General features: G+C 45.9%; 1 protein-coding gene across 1 annotated transcript in view; it reads left to right on the top strand.

Moving 5' to 3' along the window:
• pacrg (PARK2 co-regulated) overlaps window positions 1-18,862 on the top strand; it is a 119,040-nt gene extending 100,178 nt beyond the window's left edge. The window contains exon 5 of the mRNA XM_071519361.1: window positions 18,702-18,862. Coding sequence (XP_071375462.1) covers window positions 18,702-18,862 — 161 coding nt within the window. The remainder of the gene's footprint in view (window positions 1-18,701) is intronic.
• Window positions 18,863-25,085: the final 6,223 nt, after the last annotated feature.

Below are 25,085 nucleotides of genomic sequence, written 5' to 3' on the forward strand. Positions count from 1 at the left end.
TCCAGTGGACACAAACCCACCTCAGTAACAACTACTTGGTCTCATATTACAGAGTTTCATATACCATAGCTGGCTAACCAGGTATTATCCTCCTAATTTATTAGCCTACCTTTATTTTGCAATTGTAATTAGATTTTTTTTTTGTACAATGAGTTGTTGTTTTATTTCATTCCTCACAACCATCTTCAATTTCCCAGGGAATTATCAAGGGAGGATTCCTTCGTTTCATTTGTGCGGAAATTAATTTGTCATTGTGAGAAATAGGATACTTGCTAATCTGGTTAAGCCAGCATTTGTCCTCCCTCCATAGTAGGTCTACTCTACTCTACTCTACTTTACTCTGCTGTACTCTACTCTACTCTCCAACACTAAGAAAAAAGTAAGACACACAGACAGAGACGGAAGATGTGCAGATTGTTGGCGCTTTAGGAAATTGTGTAAGAAATCAGGACAAAGAAAAGATGATACAGAGTACCTTGTGACAAAAGAAACAAGGAGAGGGGGAGTGGGAAAGAAAGAAGTGGGAGAGATAAAGGGAAAGAGAGGGAGAGGGAGTGAGAAAAGGAAAGAGAGGAAGAGGGAGAGTATTAAAATCAAAATGCCCAGAGGTGAGGTCATAAAATGGCTGCCTTTATTGAGCAGGGCACAGTGGGACAGTCACTGCCTCCAGTCCTCCAGGCCTTCACTCCTCTCCTAGTACTGCACTGCATCTCTCTCTCTCTCTCTCTCTCTCTCTCTCTCTCTCTCTCTCTCTCTCTCTCTCTCTCTCTCTCTCTCTCTCTCTCTCTCTCCCTCCCTCCCTCCCTCCCTCTCCCCCAGTCAGTCCAGTCCCTGGCCCCAGCTCTCTAGACTAGCAGACTCTCACGCTGTTGTGTGTTTGTCTGAGATATGGACTTGGATGCTCATTCAGCGACCGCCCCCTTCACACATTCCTGTATAGTCGTCCTCCTTCTCTTGGACGTTGAACAAATTGATTTGGGCGTTGATTATTCAAGGGGCATATTTCATAACATTTGACTGGCTTCTCTCCACCTCCTACTCTCTTTTCCTTCTGCCTCTGCTTCTCTCTCTCTTTCTCTCTCTCTCTCTCTCTCTGTCTCTCTCGCTCACACCCATGCCCAACTGTTAGCAGCCGCTCTGTAGACTACATTTGAAGTAGGCCTGTGGGCCTTGTAGTTCAAGGCTCTGTCTCAAGTCTGATTACTCTGTCAGAGATCAGCGGTATAACCTCTTTCCATCGGGAACCACAGCACCAGGGCAGAGCTGATTGTCAGAGACAGAGAGAGCGAGAGAATCAATAAGTAGCAGAATCACTGCCTCCATATGCAATGGAGATAGATATTTATGTTATTTGATTATTAATGATTTGTTTCAATATAATGCATTAATACTGGATGAATGGATTGTTGCCAATTTCTTGGAACAACATATCACACCCATGCTGCACCTTTTATAAGAATTCAAAATATGTTTTTGTTTTCTAGGCATCCACAGAACATTTAATTATGTTTTGTACCACTCCTGCATAAATTTAATGAAATTGCCACAGGTAATAAAACTCATGACTGCATTAAATCTATGTATACTAATAATGAATATTCAAGAAAGATTGGACACCGACCAATGAAGCATTCATCACAGGGACATGAACTGAGGCAGGGCTGCAAGCGCACTCCCACCTTGTTATTTATATAAACGCACTTGACCACAAATAACTAATCCCACTCTCTTGGGCAAGGAAGTCAAATTCCCTTTGCTTTGCAGATTAGTAAAATTGCAAAGAATGTGATATTCTCAAAAAGGGAACAAATTCTAAGAACATAATGTTACATGAGGAGATTGACTTCCAGTGCACTAAGAATTATAACTACTTGTATATTGACAACAGCTCAAGAGGTAGTTTGGAGGTAAGGCTTTTAAAGAACTGGGACAGCTAGAAGGACAGTCTGTATCATCAAAAGAAAAACAAGCTGTTTTGACACACCAATTCAGATATGGCTCATGTTTTCAAATCGATAGTTTAACCACATAGTGCAGTTTGGAGATCACAAACAAAACCAGATTTCTCAAGTTGACAAACTATCCCCTTTCTCAAACTGACTAACCATCCAGCTGAGACTCTGTTTGCAGACTTCTGTAAATCCACAACTTATGAAATTACTCCTCTCAATGCATTCAGGGCAGATTTAGGCTGGCATGCGCTTATAAGAAGTATCCAAAAATAAGCCATCAAGTTCTACAACTATTTGAAAACCAGCAGCCATCATTCCTACCATCATAAAAACCGCATACAGCAACGAGATCAGCAATGAAATAAAGACAAAGCGAGGGAGAGCGAGAGAAGAAAGACTGACACAAAAAAGAGCGAGGTAGTAAATGAGAATGTTAAAAAGAGAAAATGAGACACTAGTGATTAATTAACTACTCTCTCTTTCTCCTCCGCTCCCCTTCCTCTTCCTCCTCCTCATCATAAGGCCAGGATAATTTTGTGACTTTATATGACCGCTGCAGTGCTGTGTGGCCCAGCTTGGTCTCTTACACACCCGTCTAGGCATGAAACATAGATCAAGAGGAAAGTTTGAGCAAGGAGAGAGTGTGTATTATATGAGCCCATGGTTGATTGCTGTGAAACCAGAGGAGAGTGAGGGGGAGGAATTGTCTTCATGAACTCACTAATACATCTGATATGTTCCACACACACACACACACACACACACACACACACACACACACACACACACCTTATACAAATCATGTACAACACAAAAGTACACATAGACATGAACAGTCCACCCTGATGTCCAAATCCGTCCTCAGGAGCAAGTTGCAGCTGCGGCCTCTGCTTCCCATCAGACCCTCTGGCTCTTAGCTCTCTTCAGACTGTGTGTGTGTGTGTGTGTGTGTGTGTGTGCGTGCATGTGCATGTGCATGTGCATGTGCATGTGCATGTGCATGTGCGCGTGCGTAAGCATGTGTGTGTATGTATTTTTACTGTCCTCCAGCGCTGTGCTGTAATCAGGTTAGCCCAGCAGCAGAGTAATCACAGTCAGGTACTATCAGCTAGTAGCTAACTCCACTGCTGCTCTCCTCTCGTCTTTTCATCTCTCCTCCTCCTCCTCCTCCTCCTCCTCCTCCTCCCCTTCACCTCCACCAGCCTGCAGGCACTCTAATCTGCCTTCCCCCTCTGGCTCACCTTCCTCTCCTCCCTCCTCTACCTCCCCTCTGGCACGCTCCGTCACCACACCACCGCCACCAGGCCCGGGCCTGTTTCTCTCCTCATCTGATTCCTGGGAGAAGTGGATCTGTGGTGTGTTATGTATGTGTGTATGTGTGTGTGTGTGTGTGGTGGGGTGGAGCTGAGAAGGGGTGGAGTAGCGTGTTTATTGGGTTTGGGTGCAACATGAGCTCACCCAGGGGCCCCTGTGGTTAGGAGGAGGGGGGTTGGTATGTTAAAAAATGTGAAAAACCTCCACATAAACACGTGCGCTCTCATTTGCACGCACATACATAATACATACATGTTTACCTACCTATAGCTCATAAAAAATACAACCAAATGCATTCACGTTCAAATGCACAAATAAAACAGTGATGTTGCTTTTCTAGTTGACTGCCCCCGACACACAGAGACACACACACGCGCACTAGCATGCACACCCACTGTCCTGTGTGTGTTTAGAGTTGAAATGAAAGCTCCCAGTAAGAGTGTTTGCCAGGGTGTCTGGTGCTAGATGATTTAGTGGGTGATTCTATGAGGAGATTCCTCTGTGGTCTCAGCTGGGATGGAGCGAGCGAGATAGTGAGGAGAGGAGAGTGGAGGAGGCCGCCCTAGTCATTTGATGGAGAGGTGGAGTGGGACAGGAGCCTGGGTAATAAGGCTTCGCTTGCTTTTCGTGTGCACACACACACACACAATCCCGAACGTACACACAGACACGCACAGAATCGTCCAGCAGATTAAATGTGCTGCAGGTTGTATGAGAGCAGAGAGCGAAAGAGAGAGGTGGGGGGGGGGAGTCAGTGTGTAAGCCGCAGGGCAGCAAAGTCTTCCTCTACCACTAAGTCAGCTACTGATCTCATTTCTCCACAGATGGACTCCTAACACACTCCCATCAGGAGACAAATACATACTCCCTCTATCTCTCTTTCTCACACATTCCTGCACCCGGGACCCTTTCTCTTTATTCATCTCCCATTCTCTCTCTCTCTCTCTCTCTTTCTATTTCTGGGCCCCTCACTCCCTCCGCTTCCCGCTTCCTCCCCTTCCTCCCTTCACTCCCTTTGTCTTTATTACCCTCCTCCGCCCCCAATATCCCTCGCTCCCTCTCATGCACTCCATCTTTTTCCTGGTCTGTGGTCTTAACCCGCTCCTCCATCCCGTCTCTCCATCCCGTGTCAGACCACACGCTATTACCCTCTCTCCTTTTTCCTTTGATCAATCACAGCCAACAGGTGCTGTAAATTGTGTCCTCTGGCGACCGGCTGTACCGCAGCATCTCCAAACGCGTTCATTCCCTACCTCCACCCCTTCTCTTTCCCTTCATTCTCCTCGCCATATCCCTCCAGCTCTTGCCCCAGTTTGTCAGCCAAGCAAAACTGGCTGCGTCTGCGAGCCCATCACTCATCTTCCCCCCCTCCCCCCTCCCCCCTCCCCCCTCCCTCCCCCCTCCCTCCCCCTGTCGCACCGGCGGCTTGGCTGGGCTCAGACAAATAGCATCACAGCAGATAATACAGCCACAGCCAGAAAAGAGACGAGTAAATGGTCCCTCTCCGCTGACCTAATGGTCCTGCTCTCCACTGGGCCAGGGGACAGCATTCAGCCCAGGGACTACATGGACACAAACATGGGGTTCTAATGAGGAAATCCTATAAGCTTCAAGCAGCCATGATATGCATGCATCACACACACAGACACACACATACACACACAGTGTGGCACCCTTGATGAAAAAAGCCTGGGAAAAGTGGCAATACACCTGAGTTTGTCTAGGTGTGTTACATTAAATTAGAATGTGATGTATGGATGTGACTTGTAAGTCCCTGTTGTGGGCTCGGCACCTAGAGTGTATAAAAGTGAATTAACTCAAAAGTTAAAGTCACAATCAAACTACACACACACATATACTGTACATACAGACACACACAAACACACACACGTACACATGCAGCCCACTATAACATGTCAGGGTATGTGTCAGATGTCAGGATATTAGAAAATGTCAGGGTATCAGAAGATTTCAGACAGAGGAAAAAATATTAAAGGCCCCATATTATTCATTTTCCATGATGTTGTTTTCAAATATACTATGGCTCCAGATAAGAAAAATGTTCTGCAAATAAATGTAGTTCAGTTAGCCTAAAAGTTGAATTGAATTAGTTAAATTGAATGATTTTGTAGGCTCAAAATCCTGCCAGTAAAAATGGGTGGATTTTTGAAAATGCGATAACTTTAAATTTAACCACTCAAACAAAATCAAATTTTAACCATGTCTTCATTAAATAGCTTTGATCATATATAAATAGAGGAAACTGATTTTAAAATGATTTAAATTCCTTTCATGTGGGACCTTTAAAGAGAGGAAGAAGTCGGACAATGAATACTGGCGTAAATGACAAACCTATTAGGTTTGAAAGACATCCACACCCAAAATGTGGGAAGGGATGGCTAAATTTGATCAGGAATAACTTGGGAGGAGAAAATGATGGGGACCTCCTCCTCTAAACCATTCTCTCTGTCTGGGTGCGGGGTGTATTCGGGTGTGTGCTTGTGCAGTTTTTTCATGTGGGTCTGTCAGTTCTTGGTGCCATCATGAGCGTGGGACCGAGAGAAGTCCCACCACCATAACTGCTGATGCTGGCTGTGTCTTCCCTGTCTGTCTCTCTGTGATGTCCCTCTTCCATTCCCCTTGATCATGGCTGCTGTTGTCATCTCCTCTCCTCCAGCCTAATGAGTCAGTGTGTGATGTTGGACGGCTGCTGACAGCACGTCCTATGACTCACACCGGGATGGTACTGCTGTCCCAGCACATTTCAGTACCCTCCCTCCCTCTATCCTCCCATCCCTCCTTCCCTCCCTCCCTCTATTCCTCCCTCTGTCTCTGTTTGGACTGTACCTTCCCCAGTGGGTAGGGACATCTGCTAATAATAAGTAAACATACTGTAAAGGTGACACACACACACACACAAACATACTGTAAAAACACACACACACACACACACACACAGTCCAGTTGGGCAGTTAAGTAGCTAAGCCTGTTTTCCGTAGCCTTCGCCGTGTTTTCATCACTCTCATCCCTTTCTCTCTGTGGAGGAAGAGAAAAAACACAGGCTGGAGAAAAAAAGAGAGAGCTGGCAGAAGGCACACAAGGTTGGCCAACAGAAAGTCCAATGATGATAGAGGCCAAATTGACATTGGAACTCAATGAGGATGTGTGGGTTTAATTGCACAGGCTTGTGCAATAAAGGTTTGCAGTATCACAGCTTATTTGCTTTGAGAGCTGTAAGCTTTTGTGATATACTGCAGACACTGCTGTTAAAGGATAAGGCTGGTGTTTTTTAATGCATTGCTTACCGTCAACAAATCCTATGAAAATAACAAAATCAATTTGAATTTGATTTGGCAATAACTACAACAGCCTGACAGCGATTTTTAAAATTGAAACTATGTCTTTGTGAGCTGTATTTCAAGGTTTATAGCTTACAATTGGAGCCAATGACTTCCGGGTTGACGGCTAAAAATGGTAGGTGGGAAATCAGAAAGTAACGGGAGTAGAGCAAACGCATTGTTGATTTTGTTATTTTCATAGGATTTGTTGACGGTAAGCAATGCATTAAAAAACACCAGCCTTATCCTTTAAGGTGGAAAAGTTGCAGTATTTAACAGTTATTTTAGCATTATTTTGATGTTCAGATCACAGCAACAGTCTTTTTTCAAACAGGATTCCTTTATCATTTTGATCCATAATCACAGGGAAGTAATATCATCATGCCGGGTCATTCAACATCATTCAGCAACACTCATTCAGTGCATTTCCCTGTCCACCGATGACAGGCCAGTCTCAGCTTATCAGCCTGTGGGAGACATTAAGACAGACGCCTTGGCCCGATTTATGTAAATACCACACTTAAACACTCCTGCTTTAAAGGGCCTGGGCACTCGTAAACCTTGACAGGCCCTAGGGCCGCGCCGCTGCCTGTAAAACACCGGCTGTTTATGGATGCCTGTACCTGCATCCTTCCACCCGTAAACACTTCCCTTTGTCCTTCTGGGGGGGGGGGAAGAGATTCTCTCCTCTCTCTCTCCCATCCGCTTCTCACTCTCCTCTCCTCGCCCCCTTTCCTTTTCCCCTCTACCCTTGCAAAGCCCTAGTCCGTCTCCCCAGTGAGCTGCTGCCCTGAGGCTTGCTTACCCTCGTCTCTCATTGCCCCCTGTTCAGGATTCAGACGGACTGCATGCCGTCCGCCTGGTGCCGTTGTCATTGTTGGACCAAAGTTCTTTTAATCACACTGCCGCCCCTCCGTGATTTACTAGCCCTCCACCTCCATAGGCTGCTCCAGCCAATTGCATTAAAGAGATAAATAACCAGACCAATAAAAGTGTTGTGGGGGGCAGAACGGGCCCTGGAATGCTCATCGTCCATTTGGTCCAGTGAGACAGGGGAGCGACGGGAGGTGGGGGTGAGGGGGTGACGGGGAGGAGGGGTGGGGCTTTTAGTGGAAGGTTTTTTAGGGGTGATATTGTGATTGGTGGTGGAGGTGATGTCATGTCATCCATCTTAGGGAGCCACTTCATTAGGCTAATGGAAGGGCTGGACCGCTCACCGCTAGTGTATGTGCGTGCCTGTACGTGCCTGTACGCGTGTGTGTGTATATGTGTGTTTGTCCTTCCATTGATGGCAGCTTCCAAGGCTAAAGTGGTTATGAAGGCTAAAGTGGTTTTATTAGGCAGGCACAACGCCCCCACATCTGTAGGAGGGAGAATACATCACTGCGTATAGACATCACGGTGTGTGTCTGTTTCTGTGTGTGCATATGTGTATGTACGCATGAGCGCGCGTGTATGTGTGTGTGTGTGTGTGTGTGTTCATATGCACGTGTGCCAATCTTTTCATGCGGTGCAGTAATGACACCATTTCTTGGCGAGGAGAGATAATGCAGTGCTTCTGACAAACTAAAGCACACCGTATTCCTTTGATGTTTAAACTACAATCACGTTTCTTAAATGATTTGCAAAAAATTTGAAGTGCAGAGAGGATCCTCACCGTGCTTTAGGGTAATGTCAGTGATAGGGTTTCAGTTGTCACTGACTTAAATTAGTATGTCACTTCAAATGTTCCTCTTCTGACGAGTGAAGGGAACAAATGGAATTGCTCTTTGAATTCGCTACGCCGCTCGACCTCCTCCCCTTCTTTCCCTCTCTCTTTCTTTCTCTCTCTCTCTCACCATGTCAGTTTTTCCACCTGAAACCCACATGACTGTCTGCCTGGACATGTGCTGTCTTTATGAGAGCGATTCTTCTGATTCCATTCCTCCTTTTATTGTCCAGGTCAGTCCTTCAGCAGCCCCCTTTCTCCATTTCTTTCCATTTTTCAGACCTCATCTGAGGCCTGCCTCTGTCTCGCTTCACTTTGTAACACCCCAGACCTAATCTCATCATCTCATCATCTGTCTCTATCTCTGCCTCTCTTCTCTGTCTGTCAGTAAACCCCTCTCTGCCCCATCTCTCTCTCATAGGTCAGACCACAGTTAAATTAGTCATACTTGACCCGCAGAGCTTTCACCCATGACCCGATGAAGTTTATGGCTTTAGCATGGGGCTGACAATGGGCTAGCCTATATTTCTGCCTGTCCCTCACTGTGTGTTCAAAACTCACACTAAAGAGGTGCTAATGAAACACAAAACTCTATGTCCAAGCTCTGCTACAATGTTTAATTCAAAAGCTTCCATTTGAAGGAGAATAAATCTCAATAAAGAGACAGCAAAAAACAGAGCATTACCAATTTCCTTGTAGCAACTTAAACATATGCTCTCTGTACCCATTAAGATGTGTAAATGAGGGAGGAGGAGTGTAGCGTTAGCAAGGCGCCAATATCCCCCACGTATGGACACCTGTTACCAGAGCAAAGGTACATCAGCCAAGCTGTTTCCTATGAATATTAATTCCTTCACTATTAGCTCCTGGTGCTGAAGGTCGCAAACTACCAAGAGTAGGAATAAAAATACCCCCTGCCTTTTATTTAGCATTCATGACAGCCACTAATTTGACATCTTTATATACTCAATTGTGAGAAATAAATGGTGTTGTGACATTTTCATACAGACATATGCCAAGGTTGGTATTTTGTTGAAACTGTGATGGTGCATAGATGGTAGGATGTGAAAACATGTTAATGGATGTTGTGATCCTGTCAAACATGTCAGACATCAAATGATAGTTAGTCTAGCTGCTGTCACCTCTGGGTACACATTCGTCTGCTTCATGTGCCAAGAGACAACATGATTAGAAGGCCAAGAGTTGTTAAGGATGTTGTTGTTAGATGTAAACTAACTAGGCCACAGGCTTCACTGATATAAGGCGAGGTATCGTTAAGGTATGCATGAAGTGATATACTTGTCCAGGGTTTTAGCCTGGGTATTCCAGGGCCTGTTTTTAAGTGATAGTGTTGAATACTTATTTGTTATGTTTGCATGATAAGGGCCTCTTCTATTATCTGTATGGATAAAGCACACTTGACAGCAGAAGATAAGAAAAGCTTTTTGACCACTGACTAGATATGGAAGAGAGAGCGCCCGATGAGGTGTTTGCTGATGTCTTCTCTCTCTCTCTGTTTAGTGTTAGGAACTTTGGAGACAAGGTAAATTCCTGCAATATGTTCAATATGTTCCTCCCCACCTATTTCACATGGGATCAGGCTCTGTTACACTGCACTTTGTCAGCTGTGTGTATATATCCTCTACAGTATCTTTGTGTGCCGGTGTTGGCCTGGCTTTGCATTTCAAAGTGCGGGGTTTGTTTGGTTTGTGTCTTGGTGTGTGCGCAGCACGCCACGGTGGCCTTTAACGCCTGTCCCTGGTGCAGATCGATTTTGTGCCTAGCCAGCAACCCACTGCTAACCTTGAGGTAAGCTGGCGTAATGAGATCGCATCTGACGGCATTGACTCACACCTGACAGCACTGACACTCTCCTTGCAGCCAGGGAGAGAGACAGACAGGCAGTCAGACAGACAGACAGACAGAGTGGGAAAGGCTAGATCCTCTGTGGTAAGCTGTATTGTTAAAGGCTTTGATTCTTTTTTATGTTTTTTCTTTTTCTGCACTTTCATTTTTTACATTCTAAGGAAGTCGGGCTTTTGCCTACCTAAAAGGGTGACAGCAATGATAGAGAAAATTATATTAAAGAGGAACACTTCATCACCTGCGGTTGAAGCACATTATTAATTACATCATTCAATATTTTAGCCGTAAGATCTTTTAATCTTTTTTTTTTTTTTTCAGTTACGGAGCCGGTGTGTGTTTTGCACCATTTCAATCTTCTACATTCTTTCTTTTCTGTTTGCCCATGATCCCTAACTTCATTTATCTGTAAATTTCTCTGGGAAGGAAAAAAAAAGGAATATTGGACATGTATTTGTACTGCACACTGTCGCCTACACATTTACAAACAGGCTTACCCAGAACTCAGCAGCTACAGCTCCTTTGTGTGCAGCGTAGTCAAGTCCAGTATGGTAGACTTGGTGGTGTGGTGTGGTGTGGTGTGGTGCGGTGTGGTGTGGTGTGGTTCAGTCAGTTAGGATTATGTATTGTATGGCCTGCTGTCTTGCCAAAGCTGCAATAAGAGCTACCTCGTCTGCATTTCCTGGCCGATATGAAAGCCTCAGGGATCATTTGTCACCAGCAACAGAAATACAAATACATACTGTACACACACACACACACACATTCGTTACTGTCTGAAAATGCTGATACTCTCTCTTTGTCTCTTACGTTTTCACAAGAGGCTACAGTGCATTTGCGTGCACATTGAAGAATGTGGAAGTAGTTCTAGTAGTTCCTTCCTCAGATATCAGTGTGATTTACCTGTAAACTTTACATGAGAGAGCTTCTAACCCACAGACCAGGGTCATTTTTAAGCTGATTCCCATGTGCATCTAACAGGCCCCAATCGGATGAGATGGGACTGCATGGGATAACCATTATCTGGATGGAGGTAATTGAAACAATAATGGACATGGTAACAGCTTGGAAAATAGCATTGATCCATCATCTAAGATGAGCCATTTTTGTCCATTAATAACATGGCTAAATGGTGCAAAGTGATATTGCTCTTGGTCATGGCTGCTGAAATAGGCTTAGGCCTAGCTGGCTAATTGAAAAAGAAATGAACAAAAAGATGGTTCTGTGATGTGTGGAAGACTGATAGACCCACCTTGCATCAGTAGGGGTTTGAATCCCTCCTACAGCCTGGGATTTCTAAGAAAAGATTAGCCAAAGACACGGCACGATCTTGGCGGAAGTGTGGAATTGGAATTCAATTCATGTATACCTATGTACAGATGTAGACTACTGAGCCAGTGGGAGCCAGATCGATAGGACTCTAACAGCTTTAGCTCCCGTGCAGCTCAGGAGCATCCTCAGCAGGTTACGTCTTTGTCTCAACCTTGTTTACACATTCCCCCATTCCCACTTTCGGTTCTGCAATCTGACCTTGTCACATTTTCCTCGAACTGGCGTACTCCTTTGCTGACGTCCAGGTTTCGCTGGGTTGAAATGGCACTGTGGAGCGGCTAGCCTATAGACTGAACACTGCTGGGTTGGATGAACACATGGAAAATGAGATCACTGACCTACAGCAAAGGTTAGACTTCAGTAAGCATGAGCAGTCAGATGATGGCTGGTGTAGGGGTTGGGGGTTTAATAAACTACTGCTGGCCATAAGCCCATCGCTTTACTTCTCTCCTCGCAACCTCATGTGGATACCATCTGTATGTGCGCATGCGTGCCTGTGTGTGTGTGTGTGTGTGTGTGTGTGTGTTCATGTTGGTTGTACTGATACTTTCTCCGGATGCTACTGCAGCATGCAGCTGGTCATGGCTAAATGACCTCAGCCTCTTGTGTGTGTGTGTATGTGTGTATATATGTATGTGTGTGTGTGTAATGTGATGAGACTGAAGCTGCACCCTCGTTGTGGCTAGCTGTGTTAAGCTGAAGTGAGCGTGTTGTTATTGATTGCATACAAAGGCTGAGGTGGAAAAGCAACAGAGTGGGAATGGGTCCAGCTCCAGCTGTGTGTGTGTGTGTGTGTGTGTGTGTGTGTGTGTGTGTGTGTGTGTGTGTGTGTGTGTAGGTGTGTGTGTGTGTGTGTGTGTGTGTGAGCCACAGCTGTGCTGTCAGTCAGCCTCTGGCTTATCCATTAGGGGAAAAGGGGGTTGGGGACTTTGGCAGACAGAAAGCGGGGTGTTTTAGGAACGTCATACCTACTCTACTTTACTTAACACACACTCCTCATGCCCCCCTCCCCCTCTTTATCTCTCTCACTCTCTCTCTCTCTCTCTCTCTCGCTCTTCTTCTGTCCTTGTCACATGAATTCATACAAGCGCACTTATTCTCTCTCCATGTGTGTCTTTCACACACAAATATACATACGCACACACACACAATTATCCATTTGCATACGCACACTCCTACACTGTAAACTCACTCATTCTCTCTCTCTCTCGCTGTCTTTAACACAGACGCACAGACACACACACACACACACACACACACACACATACACACACCTGGTCTCCCCCACCCCTCTACCAGAGTGTGAGTCTCTTTATGAGAGGCCTGCCTGGCGCCCAACTGTGAGGCCCTTTTAATTAGAGCCCTGCTGTTAAGCACAGGCCTCCTCCAGTGGTTCCTCCTCTCTGCACCACCTCCTCACACCTACACACCCTCTGTCACACACACAAACACTATGCACTTCTCCCTCTCCTTCTCTCTAGGCTTGCCTGTCTGTCTCCATATAGTTTTAGAAAAATATGTGGATTCATCTGACATTTTTTTCTGTTAGCCTTCCATTTCCAAGCCCATTCAGCTTAAATGATGCTAAATAAAATATGGTAGGATAGTTGTTAGTAGCCTACTCAGTGTAGCTAAGCCAACAGAATAGCAACATTAGTTTTGGTTATGACAACAATGTGGTTTGAAATTTGAGTCTAGGGGGGAAAGTTTGGAAAACCATGCTGCATGAGTTGTACAAATCGGTGCACAAATCAAGCAAAGTATGCATAGATATCAAAGGCACACAAATCAGAAACTGATAATTGTAATGACAGAGGAAAAAGCATCTGCCTATAACTTTTAGGATTAAGATTCAGAATTAGCTTCATTGATCCCCGAGGGGAAATTAGGTCATTGCAGCAGAAAGAATATGATAAAGACAATAAATAACAAAAACAATACATAAAACATATTGATGTCCAAGATAATGCATCTTCTTTGTGCTAATATACGTAAAGTATCTCTTTGGCTAGAAAATAAATTCTTGGTATCTAGACAGATTTTATAGATTAGCAAATGTTTGCAGTTTACAGATTTACAAATTTACAGTTCAGTACTAGAGTCTACAGTATATCCAGGGTGTACAAATGTTTTGCTGTTGAGAGAGCTAGCAAATAAAGCAAGTGTGGCGTTCATTTCTCTATACAGTCACCAGTTCACACAATAAAATAGGTTGGGGAAAGCACGTCACAAAAAAACTTTTTTAGTGGTTGGCAGGACTGGATATTTGTTGTTTGTTTCAAATATTGTACGTACTTGCCAATTCAGTTTGATGGGGAAGTTCCATTTGTTCATGAAAGCCTTGCAACGAGTTGCCAGTGGTTGCTTTCACAATAATTGCACAGCAAATCAAGTGCAATCGGAGATGTAACGCTCTAAAAAGAATGAGGACATGCAAAGCTGCACACATGCACACACACTCACACATACATGCACACACACGCACTTACACACTCGCACTTACACATATGTCGGCACACACAACTGCACAATTGGACACACAAACAGGCCCGCTCTCTCTCTCCCAGAGCCTCAATCATGTAATATTAACTCAAGTTGGAGCAGACTGTGGTGTCGCGGGGCTGAGGCCGGCCCTCGGTGGGAGAATGGGCTCCAGATGTGTAGCAGTATGAGATCAGCTCGCTCTGCCCCTCCCCAGCCGCGGGGGCGTCGGCCAGCGTCTCCCACCGCGTGGGTCAGGGATAGGACACAATGACAACACACGCGCCCCTGCAAGTGTACACACACTCACACGCACACAACACCCTCAGCCTCATTCGCAGCCTTGGTCAATCTCTGCATAAAGTATTCCTGGAACTCTAGCTGTTCCGCCACGCTCTCATAACCTGCATTCCTCCATTTCCCTTTTCAAGCCAGGCCAAGCCGCTTGCCTAGTTTTAAAAACACAACCGAGCCTATAACAGTTGTTGACTCTCTTCTGCCTCTGGTTGCTATTATCAAAGAGGCATTGTGTCGGGGGCCTCCTCCGTAAGCTGCTTTCATAAGTAACCTCCACAATCAGCGATAAGTTGATTAGAAACAATGGCGGGCGGGTTATATTATGCTGGATCAAGTCTGGAATGTTGGGCTGAACTTCCCAAAGCTGCTACGGAGCGCGTGTCACCCGGTCCCTCGCAGGAGCACGGCAGCCACGACACATGAGAGGCACCTGGGGATTATAACCTCACTACACACACACGCTCACACACAGACATGCACACACAACCTGGGTCAGGAATCTTCAGACAGAAGAGTGAGTTGTAACAGTTTCAGAGGTAGAGATGAAACAATAAGCGGCTATTGTAACCATCGATTTGAACCGGTTTGCTTTCCTTGGAGTATCTGGCTCCTGCTGCCTCATTTAGTCGGGAGTTTGTAGCACAAAGCACGGCACAAAAACCAGGCATATATCATTCTCTCTGTCTCTCTCTCCTTCTTATCTATCTATTATGTCTATCTCTCATTCACACAGACGCACACAGACCCACAGAAAACATACCTTCAAAATCAACTGACCACAAATTTGAAATTAGCTAGGAGGAAAAACACGAAGCAAGCTGCCTGCATCTGTGACTGCTTGTCAACCAGCTTGATATGGGAGGACAGGTTGTGTAGGACCGTGGGGAATGAGGGATGGATAAAGAGAAGGGTGGAGGAGGAGGAGGAGGAAGGCTGCAGCTGTTCTTGTGCGTAGTTTTGTCTTGGTGTGGCGTGGTTTGGCCGCGATCGCAGCAGACCCCTGGGAGGAATAGATAGATAGATAGATAGATAGATAGATAGAGCAAGCTCTTTTTATCCCTCCCTTCTCTTTCAGCCTTCCCTGCTATCCTCCTCACCTCCTCACCTCCTGGGTCTTTGAGCTAAGAACCCCTCCGATCCCCGGGATTTATCATGAAAGTCAGAAACAAAGCGCTTTGTCCTCCTTTTCTTCCTCTGTCTTCTGTTTAGCAAAATGTCGCTGCACTGAGAATCCTCCCCTGTCTGTGGCTGTATCGACCCTGCCTCTCCCTCAGAGGAGCAGGCAGCCAACTCCTGCTAGGGCCCTTCCCTCTCTTCACAGGGCCGGGGTTTTTATTACGATTGTTTTTAAAGATTTTTTCTCTCTGCCCAGGGTTTCGGATATTGCCAAAAGCAAGAAAAAGACAGGGAGGAAGAAGAGAGAGAGAGAAAGAGAGAGAGAGAAGTTATTTTGCTGAAGGACATTTGCAGAGGCAGCTTTTAACACCCTCACCTCCCCCTCCTTCCCTTCCCTTCCCTCCATCCCTCCCTCCCTTCCGTCCTTAAACACACTTCTCCCTTTCTACTCTTTAAATATTGAGAATTGTTGCAAATTCCTCTGGCCTCGTGCTTTGATGCTGCCGGCCTCCAAACAGCTCAGCGGTAGAAATGCAGTCGACGGGCTGAAATACACAGTATAGCAACAATCCCCCAATTCCCACATGCAGGGCCTCCTCGCTCCCCCTCCAGCCCCCAGAAAACGGGTCTCAGCTTTTTCTGGTTCCCAGGCCGCCCCTCCCCAGTTCCCCATGCTCCCTGTCTGAAGGCCAAGCCCTCCCTCTGGGCCAGCTCTGGCTGCTCATTTCCACACTAACAGGGGGTTGCTCTCCGTGGGCCTGGCTCTCAACCCATAGGGCGCCCCAGCATGCACGCAAGCACACTCAATCACGCACGCACACACACACACATGCATACACACCGCACAGCTGAAACAGACTGCGAGAGCGGCCTCACTAGCTCCTGTTACTTATCTTTTTCACTTGTCTCTAACAGCCCGACATAGCTCAGTCTCTCTGATCACTCAGACCCAAACACACACACACACACACATCGCAGTGTGTTGGTGTCCTCATTCCTCATTGATGGGCTCATACGCCTTTTGGTTTTTACAAGGACTTCTCTCGCTTTTCTCTTTTATTGCTCAGATGCCTGCTATTTAAGATTTTGCTAACTAGTAGGGTGCAGCGGTCTGTGTTGTGGGCAGCTCTCAGGAATAGCACACAGTCTGAGCATACGCATAGAACAAGAGCTTTTCTTGAGGGCTGCGTTCCTGAGTGTATGAGGTTATTGTGTTTTTTTGTTAAATGGAAAATAATATACAGCTGCTGAACAAGGCCAAGGCTGTTGAACACAAAGCAACACTCTCCTAACAGTGGTCAAAGCAGAGCCGGAGCATTCTCCACCGTTGCTTTCATAGAGAATAGGAGAGTGAATCCTGAGCAGAGAACAGCGTGGCGGATCATAGAAGTGTTACTGCTTAACAGCCCACTTTATGGGACTGGCTCCCTTTTGTGTTTTAATGAGGAAGCCATGGAGGGGTGGGGAGGTAGAGAGAGAGAGAGAGAGAGATAGAGGGAGAGAGAGAGAGAGAAGTGTGTGTCAGATAAGATGAGAGATTGGAAAAGATAGAGAAAGAATAAAGGACAAAGTGTTAGAGACAGAGAAGTGGGGAAGAGGAGGTTTTATGTCCCCTCTCTCCAGGTCTAATTAGGAGTGAGAGAGAGGGCCGAGGGGTCTCCCTTGAAGTCCTGCTGTTAACTTTCACATCACAGGTAGACTTCATGATACACTGTAGACCATTCTCTTCTCTTCTCTTCTCTTCTCTTCTCTTCTCTTCTCTTCTCTCTTCTCTCCTCTCCTCTCCTCTTCTCTCCTCTTCTCTTCTCTTCTCTTCTCTCATCTTGTCTCATTCCGTATCGTTTTGTCTTGTCTCATCTCGTCTCATCTCATCTCATCTCATCCATTTCGTCTCCTCTCCTCCAATGAGTGTTAGCGTTTACATTTGCTCTTGTGTCACTCATATAACAAACGCCTCGAGTCCAATGACCAGCGTGTTTTTCTTTGTTTCATTTTATAGCTTTGCCCTCATGAAATAAATCCATGACTTCGCTCCAGGATATTTCAGTTGAACAGGGCTTTGCCTACAACAACAATCTTGGACGTGTGTGTGTGTGTGTGTGTATGTGTGTGTGTGTCTCTGTGTGTGTGTGTGTACGTGCATGTGTGCCTCATTCCTCTCTATATTTACCTTCCTCTGAAAAGTGTTTTGAGCCCTCAGTGCTGTGGCACAAGATTGGCAGTTTGCTGTGTGCTGATAAAGTTGCGATCTGTGTGTGTGTGTGTGTGTGTGTGTGTGTGTGTGCGTGTTTGTACATGCGCGCACGCCTGTGAGCGTGTGTGTGTGTGTTTAAGTGTGCCTGCTGGTCAGAGGGAGAAGCAGTGGAGGCTGGATACCTCAGGAATGTTTTTTCGATAACAAGTTCCCCCAGCGCACTAGAGCTCTGTTGTACAATTTTGTGTGTTTTACTGCTGTGTGTGTGTGTGTGTGTGTGTGTGTGTGTGTGTGGCTGTGTGTGTATATGTGTGTGCCAGGGGAGGGTGAATCTACAGCTCTCTGGCTGCAGTCTGATTGGCCACATGTGTATTGTGTTCCCCGTGTCCATTTGCCATTTAGCCTGCATATACAGCAACACCTGCACAAATGCAAAAAATGTGCACATCCACACACACACACACACACACACACACACACACACACACACACACACACACACAGCCCAGTTCCTTTTCATTATGGACAGCAGGGGGTGTTGAATTTTGTCTCTGTGCCTCGGGGCACAATGGCCAGACAATAGATGAGTCTGAAGGAGAAGCTTACTGCAAAACATTACAGTAAGTGTAACTCTACTAAACATAAGTGGGCACACACTTACACACACACACACACACACACACACACACACACACACACACACACTCCCACCTCTGGAGCACAACTCCAGGTCACTGCCCATGCCCAGTGTGCATCAGCACAGTGTTGTGGAACAGCAACAGCGGTCTCTAACTCATATGTCCTTTACGCTGCTCTCCCCTCCGCAGGCCGGCTCATTAAACTTTCAGTTGAGCAGTTAAAACTCCGTTGTGCCATTGAGTCGCAACCGGCCACAGAATGAGATGAGTAAATTAAATTCGCTCTGGCCACTGGGTCTGAAATCAGTTGGAAGGATGACATTTGCTGATTCGGAGTGCAGCGTGGTCACAGGTGGTGCAGCGTGAGGCCCGTCTGTTATGAGTTGTTCTCCGTCCTCTCTCATTTTGCCTCTCTCTCTCTCTCTCTCTCTCTCTCTCTCTCTCTCTCTCTGTCTCCCTTGTCCCTAGTCAACACCGGAGACGGGATCGACTACAGCCAGCAGAAGAGAGAGAACATCGGGGACCTGATCCAGGAGACTCTGGAGATACTCGAGCGCTACGGAGGACAGGACGCCTTCATCAACATCAAATACATGGTGCCCACCTACGAGTCCTGCATGCACAACTGAGGAGGGCCGGCAGACAGACTCGACTCTTTAACCACTGCATTACTCTCTCTTTATCTGCTTCCCCACCTCCAACACAAACCCTCCTCTTATCCTTCTCTTGCTCTCTTTATCCTGGCCCTACCCTAACCTCAACTTCACTCCGCTTGTCCTCTTTTTTTTCTGAACTCTTTACCTGCTTTACCCCGGTAAGATGCACCCCTGCTTCCTCTTTTCTATTCTGTTCCACTCTTTCTAGCTCAAGCCCTCTCTTACTACCTCTGTGCCCCCTCGACTCCTCCATACGACCTTTATGACCCCTATTAAATTTGTTACGGCATGTCATTATTTTGCATCTGTCTGTTTTTTTGGGGGAATGACACTGTGTATTTCTAGAACTCGTACATCTCTTTTAATATCAACGCAGCCTTCACAGAACAAACTCCTCTCGTTAAAACATACCTGTCCCATTCATAAATCTATTACCCGTGTTTTGCTAATTGTTTTTTGTTACTTCAAGGGTTTCATTAGCTGGCTGATGAGGAAAGCATGATGCATGACGACTTTCATTCCAAAATGAGATATCCATCTTATGAAAAAAATGACACCCACTCTTACAAAACGGTTGGAAGCACAAGATTAAGTCTCCACTTTTAGGAGATATTGAATGATAAATTGAAAGCAGTTGTTTCTTTCCAACATAGATATATGATATTGTGGAATAGTATTCCACAATATCATTTTACGCTCATTTTACGCTCATTTCTATATTTTGTTTTTGTGTGTGCGAAAACAAAAGTTCAATAAAATGTGGAATACTTGAATCTTGAACATCTGAAAGCCCTTATCACTACAGCATGAAGCTTTTAATCGTAATGGTGATGACGTAAGCGAAAAAAAACGGTGATTTCGGTGATCCAGCCCAGCTTCTCCTGCGTCAGTCGAAGCGGTCCTGTTGTGTGACGGCAGCGTGTTCTGTCCTGCACTACCTCTGCTCTGCTGTGACACTGTGCCGTATCACATTGTACCACTGTACCCATTCTGTCACACACCCAGCTGGAGACGGAGCCTGTCTGAGCAAGCAGGGAAAGACCCATAGGAATGAAGGCCGACAGCATTCCTCTAAACAAACCCACACGCGCAAATACAAACACACACGTTTGGTAACATCCTTTGAACATCATACCCCATTGTGAACTTTGTGAATACTTGGTGTGTGTGTGTGTGTGTGTGTGTGTGTGGTTTGTTTATGAAGAACATTCAGTAACTTTGTTTTATTCCACTGTGAGGAATGAAGCTCTCTCTGTGCTCTCTCCCTCTACTGTTCTTTACAGCAGCTGACAGTTGCACAAGAGTTAATTAGATTCTTACTAAGAGCTTAAAGTCAGAATGAAAACTTCTTCCCACACACAATGGCAGTATTAACCACCATTCTACACACACACACGCACACACACACACACACCTAACGTATACAATCCTGCGACCCACAGGGGAAACGCAATGTAATTGATTTCTGACACTCACAAGGACACTCGCACTGTCTCTTATTGTAAGTCATGTCTCCAGCAAAAGCAACTTTACAAGCCTGCGGAGGAATCTATTCTCAACCAGAAGACAGGTTCATAATGCTCATATTTCAACCTCAGCACATCTTGAAAAGAACGCTACTGAATAGGTGTTCCACACTGCTGAACCCCACTCGGCTGCTCTCTGCGTGCTGCTCGCACTGTGCTGGAGAGAGACAAACAGGAGTGCAGAGGATGGTTCCCCAATATTTAACACAATAAGACACATTTCATCTTAATAAGACTTAACTGTGGCTGCGTAACAAGAAAAATACAGCAAGGGTGCAGGTGCATGCGCTGCGTTTTAAAAAAGGGGGTACAGTTTCACCTCTGCTCTCACTTGATGAGCGGATCGAACTCTGCATAGCCTGCGGTTCTGTCGAAGTGTATCAGTAACGCCCTGCTGTCTTGCTTCACCTGTCCAATTTTACTGAGCCACAGGCTAACAGCTGGCTGGCAATGGGAGGAGGGATTAGGGGTAGAAAAGACAGCTAGAAAAGTAGCACCAAATGAAACACGCTGAACATTTCTCTTCGTCTATTTCACGGAGCGCATCAAAAATCCTTCATTTTAAAACAGAACACATCAGAAATTTTATCAGCAGCCCTCTGTCTGCTCATCACAGCCCTTTTCCTTTAGCCTCCAGCTCGCTCACACGCCGGCATGCAATATCATACAACCTCTAATATAGAGAAATGGCTTTGAGTTCACTTCACTTCTCCACACTTAAAGGGCTGGGCACTCTGATTGCTTTGGCTCAATTAGGTCACATCACAGGCGCTAATGGGCATTAAATGCTAAATGGTGTCCGTTTCGACCTCTTCAGGAACCCACCGAAGCTCATTAAGAAAGGTGAGAGTCTGTAAAGGAACATTGGAAAATATGGTCTCCTGGAGCGGATCAAGAGCCGCACAGGAACGTGCACACGCATGCGCACGTGTGCATGCACACAGTCACACACATACACACACATACACACAATTATGGCAATGTCTACATCCAAACAACAATAGAAAGCTATAATTGCTCATGCAAGTAATAGAGTGAACTGTGAAATGAACAGGAATGGAGGCAGCCAATGAGGTTATTTGGCTTATCAAAGGCATCAACGCATGACTGGTCCAGACCTACAGGCAGGGAAGACTAAGCATGACATGAGTTGAATCTCCCTCATATCTCTCTCTGTTCCCAGACATGACAAAATGCCTTAAAAGCAAATTTAGTTTAGAGCAGAAATTGTACTGATAGCTCATAATATTCTGACCCTTTTTCCTTAGTCATAATGAGCAATTGATCATTTTGTCACCGCGGGTGCCCTAACCAACACAAGGAAATGAATGGCCTCCCATTTAGTTTATTTCCTCCAGCCATAGAGCACAGGTTATAACATCATGCTCTACTTCCCTACAGCAGATAGCATCTGTCGCAGATAAAGCCACATTATTTTTTTTCAGTTCAGAGGATTTCAGAGAGTTTGTTTGATTCCCTGCCTATTGTGAAAGATCTGCCTGACGGCGTGTGTAGATTGTAGTATTGATCTAACATGTTATTCAACCATTTTGCAACGTCTCTGTAGTTGTCCATTCCCTTCATGTTCTTTTCTCCTCAGCCCAGATGTGTACTGAAGAGATTAAGGAGATTCCGGCTTTGCTAAAAATGCCTCAGCTCCAAATTCAAAGTCGCTGATCCTATTTGTGCCATGTTTCACTGCAGGTTTTTCCCTCCTTCCTTTGGAAGTTTGATGGGAAAAAGTGGTTTGTATCGATGTGTGTGTGCGTATTCTAATCGGTGTGCATTATAGAGAAATTTTGAGAATAAACAATTTATGTAATGCAAGACCAGCATGCATGTTTTCCAAAGCCTTCCAAAGTGGTGCATTCATAGTGTTACAGCCCCAATATTACCCAGTGAGTGTCGAGCATTCCTGGACACCTGCCTTCACCCTACAAGGGTGAAATAGCTTTCTCTAATCCAGAACCTGGCCTAATCCTCACCCTCCATTGCAATTGGACTCCCAGGGGTCACCCCTGAACGATGTGGGGCAATGTATGGGCACTCAGCTTGGGGGTTATTATTAGCCCAGCCAGCTCAGCCCCCACAACAGCTGCCACTGCCCTGCAACCAGCAATAAAAAACCCCACTGACAAACATATACAAGCAATTTCACCGATGGAAACACGGAGTAATGCAGTGACATGGGCAGATTTATGCACTCTAATTCATGTAAACACACAGATCAGCACAGTAGAATACCCAAATAAGTGTACACATGCATACAAGGACACACACACACACAGATACTGTGTGTTTGACTAGCGCCCCACTAGCTCCTTCAGCAGGTTGAGCTGGCATCTGAGAATGAGAGGTGACTTTCTCAAAGCTGGCTGCATGGAGCTCAAGTTTGTCCTTGTGCATCTCCGTCTCGCCACATCACAGTGGTGGCAGGCCAACAAAGGCTTTTGTACTGCAGTGAGCTGCGCAACAAAAGCTACACAAACACACCGATAGCATTCTGTTGACGGAGGGGAAAAAAGAGATTGAGAAAAGTCAAGAAAAGACTAAGACAGAGGAAGGAGAAAAAAGACAATTATGGCAGAGAAAGGCAGCGTGAAAATGTGTGTGTGTGCGCGTTTGAGAGAGAGAACATCTTGAATAGAGAGGAAGAGAGAGAGAGATATGCTGCAGCCAAGCTTGAAGACAGACCGACCGGCAGTCCAAGATGAATCCAGAGTAGAGAGAGAGAGAGAGAGAGAAAAAAGAGAGAAATGGAGGGAAGGAGTGAGTGTGTGGCCGCATCAAGATGGATGGATGGAGGGAAGGAAGGGGGCTGTTGTGTCACCTGGCGGAGAGAGCTGTCTGGCTCCGGCCAGCGTGGAGATTTAGGAGCAGTCAGCTGCGGAGAGAGGGAATAAGAGACCGAGGAGAGGAGGTGGGGGACGACAGACTCCGCCACTTGTTTATCTCTTTTTTCCTCACTCGTGAAAAACAGAAGAGAATTGAGGCGACAACTGGCACTTAACGACATCACCACGCTCCCTTATCTGAACAAACAAGCTGAATGCGAGTGTCCCAGTTTGTGTATGTCTGCTTGTGTTGAAAATCAAATAATTCATCCATGTGGGTCACACTTAATATGATCAAAGTTGAGTTATGTGTCTCATGTTGTAATGTAACCCCATGTACAGTGGAGGGGTATTAAGTATTCAGGAAGTCTCTCGTCAGCAAGCGATTCTTTATCTCTCTTTTCCTTTTCTTATCATTTCCTTCCCTCTCTCCTCTCTCTCTCCCCTCTTCTGCTCCCCTCTCCTTCTCTCCTATTCCAATCCTATAGTCTCACAAGGCAGATTGTTAGGAGCGGCAATGAGACAGGGGATTGTGCTGTGCAACAGAAATAAAATGTCCCCCTGGGAATGATTCGTCTTGTTCAAGTCTGCCTGGCAGAGGCCACACTCATCCCGGCAGCTACTGAGCATGTGCAAGACAGGACAGCACAATGGAGATTTATCTATCTGCCTCTCCATACGCCAGGTGTCTGCTTCACAGGCTTAATTCAAGAGTGGGGGAATAATGTAAACACTTTGAAAGGGAAGCTCATGTTCTGTTTTCCTTGCACAGTGCCCTGTAAAGCACCTCTTAAATATTAATAAAGTCAGACGCTGCTACAACCCCACATGTCCTGGTTTACTTTCACCTGCATGTTTAGGTTTGTGAAGCTTTCTCTTATCTGTAAGTGGTAGTGTACGCGCACGTGTGTGATTGCCAGTGTGTGTGTGTGTGCGTGTGTTTGCCTTTGTGTGTGTGTGTGTGTGTGTGTGTGTTTAGATCTCAGAGGAGACCACACCACAGGATCAATCCTTCTCTGAAAAGATGTGTGAAAAGATGTGATCAATGAGGATTCTTCCTCTCTCTGTTGCCCTCTCTCTCTCTCTTCCTATCTCTCTCTCTCTCTCTTTCTCTCTCCTCATGATGCGCTCCTCTTCTTCCTCCTCTTCCTCTCCTGCAGGTCTTATCACTCACAAACACTCATTTCTTTCTCTGCTACCGGCAGACAGACACGCACAAACAGGCGAGCGAGCAAGTAAACAAACACACACGCATCTTCAGTAGGGGCAGGAATGGATCCACACTGTTAACAATCACCCGGGACAGATGTAGCATTGGCTGGACTTCTTTAAGCTGTATTGACACTAGTGTGTTCTCCACAAGGGACAGAATGAGGGAGGAGAAACTTGTTTTTACCGTTTGTCCTCAGCTGGTCAAAGTGACCCCCATACTGTAGAATGTTCAAGTGTGTGTGTGTGTGTGTGTGTGTGTGTGTGTGTGTGTGTGTGTGTGTGTGTGTGTGTGTGTGTTTCACTTCCCCCTTTTGATTGATGATTGGCAGGTTCAAGCGGGGGGTTGGAGGTGGTGTCGTCCCATCGGAGTCTTCTATCAGAGGCTCCAGCTGTCCTCATCCCTCCATCGCTCCCCCCCCCCCCCACCCCTCTCTCCTCCCCCACTGGGTGACAACAGGCAGGCCAACAGGCCTTTCTTTTCCAGATTGCCAGACCGCCGGAGCATCTAGACTACAACACCCAAGGTGACCTTTAACAAAATTAGAGAACGGTGAATAGCTGTGGTGGTGAGCGGAGAACGGGTTATTGCGAACGCAGCAGAGCCGGCGTGTTGCAGCGTCAGAT

The sequence above is a fragment of the Centroberyx affinis genome, unplaced genomic scaffold, assembly GCF_046629955.1.
Source record: "Centroberyx affinis isolate AG114_WGS23_722 - 3 ecotype Tasmania unplaced genomic scaffold, CSIRO-AGI_Caff_v1 ptg000689l_1, whole genome shotgun sequence".
NCBI classification, from domain to species: Eukaryota; Metazoa; Chordata; class Actinopteri; order Beryciformes; family Berycidae; genus Centroberyx; species Centroberyx affinis.